Source organism: Tupaia chinensis, unplaced genomic scaffold, assembly GCF_000334495.1.
Source record: "Tupaia chinensis unplaced genomic scaffold, TupChi_1.0 Scaffold000132_1, whole genome shotgun sequence".
Lineage (NCBI taxonomy): Eukaryota > Metazoa > Chordata > Mammalia > Scandentia > Tupaiidae > Tupaia > Tupaia belangeri.
Genome location: NW_006159601.1, coordinates 722,702 through 731,328, shown reverse-complemented (window position 1 = coordinate 731,328; position 8,627 = coordinate 722,702). Strand labels below are relative to the sequence as shown.

General features: G+C 62.5%; 1 protein-coding gene across 1 annotated transcript in view; it reads right to left on the bottom strand.

Annotated features, from left to right (window-relative positions):
* The window catches only part of SMOC2 (SPARC related modular calcium binding 2), a gene marked incomplete at its 5' end in the record, with an annotated part of 150,027 nt that overhangs the window by 95,082 nt on the left and 46,318 nt on the right, over window positions 1-8,627 (bottom strand). The window contains one exon of the mRNA XM_027770418.1: window positions 2,514-2,685. Coding sequence (XP_027626219.1) covers window positions 2,514-2,685 — 172 coding nt within the window. The remainder of the gene's footprint in view (window positions 1-2,513; window positions 2,686-8,627) is intronic.

The window sequence follows — 8,627 nt, the reverse complement described above, 5'->3', positions numbered from 1 at the left end:
CCCCAGCGCTGTCCGTGGGCTGCACGCGCTCGTGCCTGGCCCTGCCCCGACGTCGCTCTTGTCAGAGAGCTGCTACAAGTCTGATCCCAGAAATCCCCAGATAGTCCCAAGGTCTCCAACATTCGTCCTCTTTTTCTTTTCTGGCTTTTTTATTTGATGCCAGAGATGTTGGAAAGAAAGACAGCCCCAACGGTCTCAGAACAAATGGAAAATGTTAATTGATGGAGGTTGCATTTGCTGAGTTCTGAAAACACGAACTCCATGAAACTATGAGAAAAATTCATCAGAGAAACCACCATAGTTCTATTTGGGTCAATGGTTAGATCAAAATATGAAATGCACCAGATATTTTAATACGATTTAATTAAATGTAAACTGAAATATTTTAATTGCTTCCAAATAGTACGTCCCAGAGCGGCCAGCCGACAACAACGTGAGCCCCGGCCCTGGCGATGGGGTCATACCCACAGCACCGCCTGGTCGGCCAGCCCCACCCTAGCATCAGGGACGCCAGGCAGGGCTGTGCAGGCTGGACCTCCCTCTCCCCTCAGGCCAGTACCTCCTCAGAGCCGCAGCTCGGTCTGCGAACCCCTCAGCCCCGTCTGCGAGGCCAGGACCAGGAGGGGACAGGCCCGAGCTGAGGGTGTCCTCAGGCCTCCCAGCAGTGACCGACGGGCAGGTTGTGGGGAACAGCAAAGAAAGCGGAGTGGTGAGAGGTGACCCTGTCCCACCCCCCACAGTACCCGCCCTCACGGGCAGAGGCGTCGCAAACAATTGCTTCTGGAAGCTTCTCTAGAGAGCAGATGGCCTGACACTTCAATTTCCCATTCACTCCTCGTCCTCGTAGCACAGATAGCTGCGATGCAGCTGTAGCTCAAGCCCTCGGCCGCGGGGTATCTCTCGGACGAGCGTTCCGTGCACACTTTCACAGGTCCGACACAGCTCCCTGGTGCCAGCTCCAGGGACCCCGACACACCCTGAACCCCCTCAGTCCTAGCAAGCATCTAGGACACCCGGTTCTTTCTCCAAAAGGTGTGAGAACCCCAAGAGTGGCACTGTCCGTGGTCAAAGAAGCAGAAGGAGAGTGGAGCGTTGCCCCAGCAGGCGTGCGTCCGTGGGTTCGGGACGCTTCTTTGACAGGTACGTGCTCTCCCTGCAGAGAGACAGGGAGGAGGGGGAAGACGAAGCACCCAGGGAATGGCCAAGCTGCTGTCCTTCCTCCTCCTCTCTCCGCTTGAGACTCTGGGCATGCACACATGCCTAGCATGTTGCTCACGCTTCCTCTGAACCTGGGGCAAGTAGTAGTCCACACATAGTCCACCACATGAGGTCCAGCCGCTTTAACCGCCGTGCCATGGCTAGCCCTGGAAATGCTTCTTAAGTGACTATTAGATCTTCAAGGAAATGGGCAGGGTTATTCTTGCTAAATGCACGGTAGCGCGTGTGGTGCTGAGGAGCCCGCGAGGCTGAGGTCCCGGCCCACGGCCTGCCCGTGGGTGCCAGCAGGCGCTGGGTGAGCGGCCTTCACGTGCACCGGCCCTGGTCCTCGCTGACTTTGGACAAACCACGATGGCAGAAGAGCCATGACGACCTGTCGCCAACAGGCGTGGGCGAGGTCACAGTGTTTGCTCCGGGCCAGCCACACTCATGGGGAGCGTGGACGGGGCATGACAGCGGGGACGCGGGCAGAGCAAAGGCCACGCTGGGGGCTCCCCTGCCTCCAGTCCAGCTCTGCCGGGGTGTCTCCACAGCGGCAGAGGAAAGCTCTCCGGTCAGGGTGCGGCTAGCCCGTGCTGTCCGAGCGGCGATTCAAATCCAGATACCCAAGGGCCCGACTTACTCAAGACACTCGCTCCAGTGGTGGCCCTGTTGTCCCGTTCGAGAGGGGTGCAGGAGCACAGCGTCCTGTCGGGAGTTTCCGGCCTGCGTGGCTCCCTGCCTGCTCAAATGGCCTAAGGCAAAGCTCTGCACAGGACTGGGGTCCGAAAGAGCAGCTGAGTCCGGCCCTTCCCCAGGGCGAGCACTCGGGTTTGCAACACGCCTGTTCATTAGCTGTACATTTGACGCTCGCTCGGGAAAATTCTCAGGTCCCAAGCGCAAGGTCAGCACAGACAAGCCTGGAGACGCCACCTGCCTCTGCCCCCACACCCGTTTGACGGGGCGAGAAGACAGCGAAGGAGCCAGGAAGAAGCTTCGTGGGGTGGCTTTAGAAGACTGGCGTAAACGCTGCGATGCTCAGCTAGACTCGCCGCGTGCCGGCTCTAAGAAAAGACGGCACGAGACAGCAGAGGAACGCCCTGCCCTTGGCGCTCAGAGGCTGCTCTGCTCTCTGACGTGCTCTGATGAAAACGGACAAGGCAAAGCCGCTCGGTTTTTAAACACAGAAACTGAGCCAGCGGGCGCACTGCGTGTGGCCCAGGGAGTGAGCACTCCAGCCCAGGAAACAGAGCCAGGGAGCGCACTGCCGTGGCCCGGCCAGCGAGTGCTCCCGCTCCAGCCCTGGCCTTGCTCACCTTTGCAGCTGCCACGGTGGGCGACCTCCAGCTGAGGGTCTTTGCACTTGGCGCGCTGGAACTCACAGCGGGACAGGAAGGTCCTTCCATCCGACGCACAGAGAGGCTTCTGCGGAGACCCCGCACAGTCCAAGCTGCAGTCTTTGTCTTTATCTTGATCAACTCTCAAGAACTTGGGGGAGAAAAAACAAAGAAGCCGGACAAACTGGTAAGTTTTCTGTGGGTCAGCCCCAAACCAAGCCCACCGACAGCCCCCAGAGGTCAGGAAGCAGAGCCACTAGGAATGACCCCCCTTGGTCCTTACACTTCCAGAAACACAGGGTCGGCAACGCCCAGCCCAGGCCTCCAAAGCCCACGGTGACCCAACTGTCCTCAGGGGTCAACACAGCCCAGCCCAGGTCTCCAAAGCCCATGGTGACTCGATTGTCTTCAGGGTCAGCACAGCCCAGCCCAGCCCTCCGAAGCCCGCAGTGACCCGAGTGTCCTCAGACTCAGCGGTTGTCCTCCATCCCACAGGACGCGTGAGCCCAGCCCTCTCTGGAAGGAGGTGCTCACGCTGTAAGAGTCCGAGTGTGGGTTTCCTGCAATGCATCGACTCATTTGCCGATTGGCTTTGAAATCACCCTGAGCGCCCACGCTTTGGGGGTATGCTGTGGAGAGCAGCCCCGGTGTGGAACCAGGGCCCTCCTCCTTGGAGCGGGGCCACACAATGCCACCTGTGTTCCCAGACTCTGCTTGCAGACACGCACGTGAACAGACCCTTGTCTTCCGAGGGACCATGCCCTAGGGAAGGCGCTGCTTGCCCCTCTCAGTTCCTCCTGAGCGGCTCGGGGGCACCAACACATCCAGAGGACACGCAGCTGCAAGTCCGGGCCGCCCCGACAGCCCCGGGGACACGGCTAGGCATGTCCCGCCACGGCCCTTTACGCCGTCTCCAACAGGCTCCTCCCAGCCCGTGCCACATGCCATGGACCAAGTGGCCCCGCGCACCCGGCCACCCTCACAGACCAGCAGTCGGCCTGGACCTGCCTGGTCCAACGAGGAAGGACGCTCCGCAGGGCGCTGTGGAGGGCGTGCTGCAGGGTGGTTGGGTCCTCATCACTTCTGCCCCTCCCCAGGTGCACTAATTTAGGGAGAGCGGCAACACATCAGAGGAGGGGAGAGGGAGAGACAGAGACAGAGCGTGAGCCCAGGGCTGGCCCCCGTGAGGACGCTGGGCGGGTCTGGGACCTGTGGGCTTGCACGGTTTGCTCCCACAGGCTTGCCCCAGGTCTGTTCACAGAGGTAAGGACAGTTCTGTCAAAAAGACCCCCACCTCTCATCTGAGCTGGAGGAAGACAGGACTGGGGCAACTCAGGACCCGCCACTACCGTGTCCCTTCCTCAGCACAGAGGAAACCGCCCCCCCGCCCCCGGGCCCGGGAGTGCCATGCCCTGAGGGCTAACAAGCTCCCCTCGGAGGTCTGCCCATCTGGATATCTCTGTCCAAGATCAGCCAAGGCCAACACTCGGGTCAAAGCCATGGAGAGCAAGACCCCAGGATGACAGGTGTCCCCGCCCCCCGGGCCTGGATCCTAGAACCCCTCTGCAGCAGGGCAACCAGTGCACATGGGGGGGTGCTGGGACAGGTAGGCTGGGGGTGCTCACAACGGCCCGTTCCAGACCTAAGCGGAGGCTTGAGCCCAGACCGGGCAGCGGCACTGAGCGAGGTTCAGTGCTTCACTTCGGGGCTCCAGGACAAAGGGCCGAGGGGCTATTCACACGTGTCCACCTGCGTCCACCTGCTGAAATGACCCGCGCCTGCTTAGGCCTGAGGTCAAATGAAAATGCACATCTCCTGCTGCGGGTTTTGCAAACCGTGAACTTCCACTAAGACACGGGCTGACGCCTCGCTAAGTGGTCTCTGCGTGCTTCCCACGTGGCCTGAAGACACACACTTGAATTTCCTGCCCTGGGGGTGCCTGGGAAGCAGAAAGCCCAGAGGCAGGCAGGCCTAGAGAAGGAGGCACCCCAGGTCTGTGTCCCAGGGAGCTCAATCCCCACTCCACCTCGACCCCTCGGAGCCGGCTCTTTACACAGCACTGAAATCCCAACCACCTGTCCCCAAACTCACTGGCCTTGGGCAGCCAAGGTCTAAGGCAGAGAGAGGACCCAACGAGTGCTCACGGGACCAGGCAGTCCACCCAGGACAAGCCACGGGCCCTGGGCTGGAACAGGAGCCCACCTGCAAACACCTGCTCCAGCGGGGTGAAAGCAGCCCGACCCCGACGTGAGGCCGTGCTGAGGACCGGGCGCTGTGGTCCACTTCCTCTGGATGGAGGGATGGCCTCTGCAACTTTGATGAGGAAGGGGGCCAGAGAGCCCAGCACTCGGGCCCTGGGTCTGACCACGACACCCGACAGCCCGGGGGTGTGGCACCGAGTGGCAGTGCTGTCCTCGGGGGTCAGATGGCACACCCTCTCAGCACGTAGGACCACTCTCATGGCCTTGGCAGAGACAATGCCAATGACACCCTCCTCCAATCCCGTCTGTGGGACAATGACACCCTCCTCCAGGATCTGCCTGTGGGACAGTGACACCCTCCTCCAGGATCCGCCTGTGGGACAGTGACACCCTCTCCGGGATCCCGACTGTGGGACAGTGACACCCTCCTCTGATCCCGTCTGTGGGACAGTGACACGCTCCTCCGGGATCCCATCTGTGGGACAATGACACCCTCTCCAGGATCTGCCTGTGGGACAGTGACACGCTCCTCCGGATCCCGACTGTGGGACAGTGACACCCTCTCCAGGATCCCGACTGTGGGACAGTGACACCCTCCTCCGGGATCCCGACTGTGACAGTGACACGCTCCTCCGGGATCCCATCTCCCCCCCGTCCGGGACCCGGCCTGTGGGACAGTGACACCCCCCCCAGGATCCCGCCTGTGGGACAGTGACACCCTCCCCCGGATCCCGACTGTGGGACAGTGACACCCTCTCCGGGATCCCGACTGTGGGACAGTGACACCCTCCTCCGGGATCCACCTGTGGGACAGTGACACCCTCTCCGGGATCCGCCTATGGGACAGTGATACCCTCTCTGGATCCCGACAGTAGAGCAGCTGTCTGTTCCTTTCATAAACGGGGCCAGAGGGTCGCCTGCATGGACGCTCCCAGTAGGTCAGTTAGAATCAGATTCTGGGACCAGGAGGAGGTGGCATAGTGGTTGAGGTGCTGGACTTCCACGTAGTTAACCCTGGTTTGAGTCCTGGACCGGGCAGCTTGGAACTCACACCGGTGTGTGTGTGTGCGTGTGTGTGTGTGCCCAAAATCCTGAGAGAAGGGAATGAGGTGTGGCCATCCCTCCGGGGGATTTCTCACTTCCTGTCTCTGTCTCGCTTTGTCTCTCAGGCAAGCACGTGCACCCTATAGCAAAATTCTTACCCCCCCAAAACAGAACCAGTCTCTGGGGCTCCCAGCTGATGTCACGTGGGCCGTGGGCAGGCACTAGCACGGGAGGGCCGGCGAGGTGTGGCTCAGGGACTGTCGTTCTGTGCAGCTTTTCTGAGACGGTGCCAATGCCGAGGCTGCTGAGGGCGCCAGGGAGTGAGTTCCCTTAGATGAGCTCGCGGCATGGAGGCACGGCTCCGACCACGGTGCGGCCCGTGTGGAGCTGCACAGCTGGGCCTCGGGGGGCAGTCACCGCGAAGACTCTGTCTGAGCAAAATGCGGTGGGGGGGGGACAGAGGCACAGGTGGCCCCCCGGTGGCTTGTCTTTACTCGTGTGAGACCCTCGTGAGGCCAGAGAGCCACGCATGTGCCACGTCCAGTGGCCCAGGCTCTCGCCTCTGATTCGTCTCCTGGGTACTGGCAGGCATTAGAACCACGCCCGAGCTGGGGTGAGGCCGTGATCTGAACCCACATGACTAGGGGAAAACTGCAACCCGGAGGTAAGCGGCATCAGGCCACATGGACACCGCGTGCGCAGAGGGCCGACCACACCTCCAGGGCTCCGGGGTCGGGAACAGCGCCGACTGAGAGCTTGGCCGGGACAGCCCCGTGGATGAGCCGGGGTGGTGGCTTCTACGGCAGAGGTGACGGCAGCAGTGCCGTCCTCAGGGACCACTGTGGACCAGCCAGCCGCGCGGGCCCAGGACGTTCTGACAGGACACCCTGCCCCCATTCAGCCACGGCCTGGCGGGGTCAGAGGCATCCCTGGCCTGCTCTCGGTCAGCACCCTAAGGAGAGGGTTCGGAGTGTGAGACGGAGGAGCCGCTGTGGTAGGCCAGGAGCAGACAGAGGTTTTGCCAGGAAGACTGGGGAAGAGGCGGGATAGAACTCAGGGCTCAGCCCTGCAGCAGACAGAGGGAAGAGCAGGAGGCGGGACGGACGTGGGAGGACGCCACGCGGGGCGTGGTGGGCTGGAGGGCTACCCCCCCCCCCCCCCACACAGGCCAGCCCTCCCCTGCATGGGCTCAAAGAGAGGCTTCTCGGGGACACAGATGCAGCCAGGGGACCCCAAGGCAGAGCCCGACAAGACCGGGTGGGACACTCCGAGATGGGAGTAAGGCCACCAGGCCCCCACGTGTGCCCCCTGCTGGCCTCACACCCTCACGCCCTGGTTCGCACTGAGGCCCAGGCAGTGCCGAGCAGCACCTTCGCAGGCTCTGACTGGTGTGGCCCCGGCCCAACCCCCACAGCTCAGCAGCCTCCTCCTGCCCTCGTCCGAGTGAGCTGCGGAAGGGGGTACCGGCCTGCCCTCCTGCCCGTGACACTCTCCTTCCCCAGGCACCTTGTCCCTGCGTCCCCTCCCACCCCCCAGAAACGTCCACCCCGACGGTGGTGATGGGCACCATGCCGCCCCAGCCCCTGCCAGGGCGGGGCCGTGCCTGTTGGCAGGCCACTCCGCGGTGTGCATTAGAGACCAGCAGGCACCCGTCACCCTGACGTAGCCACAGGCTGGGTCAGGGGTGGGGACCTTCGCCCGGCCTGAATGTCTACAGAGCCCGACCACTTTCCAGTCTCAGCGTGCAGGGTCCTGACACGCTGAGCACAAAGCAATCTCTTGGCAAGGACACGCCTCTTGCAGGGCTGCCCTCTCATGCCACCCCGCGGTCATGAGGACCCTGCCCAATCTCAAAGGGTACGCACGAGCTGACCGCCTGCAGAGGCGCCTGCAGAGGTGGCTCCCCCCAGCACACACCAGCGCCACCACCGCCAGCTGGACAGCTGGGAAGGGGTCGCTGGCCTCCTTGCTCTGCCATAAAAGCCACCTGCCTTCTGCCGCCATGCCTGGGCCAGGACATCGGCCCTCTCCCTGGAGTGAGGCCATCAGGGCTTCGACCCACAGCTCAGCACAGACTCCTGGCGGGGAGGTGGAGACACTCCCAGGGCACCGTGAGCGGCTGGAGCTCGCCAGAGGGCACCGACTGCCCTGCGAGGGATCGGAACCAGCCCACGCGTGCTGCCTCAGCTCAGTCCGGCCCTTGTTCCCGAGGACAGAGGCTCCCGGGAACGTGGCATTCGCCCTCTGCCCGGGGACCATTAAAGGAAGCTTGGGAGGAGGAGAGCAGGACGGGGTATCAGGCCCCTACCTGGTCTCCTGGGCCTTCCTGGGCCGCTTCCTTGCTGCGGCCAGCAGTGCCCTGCGCCCGGCCCCACATGCTCAGCTGGGTTCTCTGCATTTCTCCAGTCTGTGCTCACACTGGGTGATAGTCAGGGCACAGAATCCCTGGAGGAGTCCTTGAGGTCCTGACACGGAGCAGCTGGGAGTCCTGAGTCCCATCCACACTCGGGGCTGTCACCACTCGCAGCTCCGAGACAGCCCCAGAGGGAGCGGCTCGGGAAGTCCCGTGTGTGTCCACGGTGCATTCTGTGAGCTTTGCTGGACATGTCCATGGGCCATGACACCTCCCAGGGACGCGACACCTCTGTGGGCCGCGCCTTCTCCAGCTACAGACAGAAAAGGGGCCCGCGTCCCCACCATAACGTGTGAGTGTCGTGTGAACCGGCGGCCGGAGCCTGGCAGAATGTGGCTTGCGTGCCAGGCAGCCAGATCTGCTCTGGGTACCCCGTGCCCTCCTCCAGTCCTGGCAGCGGGCATTGGCGCTCACACAAGAGGCACTCACGTTAGG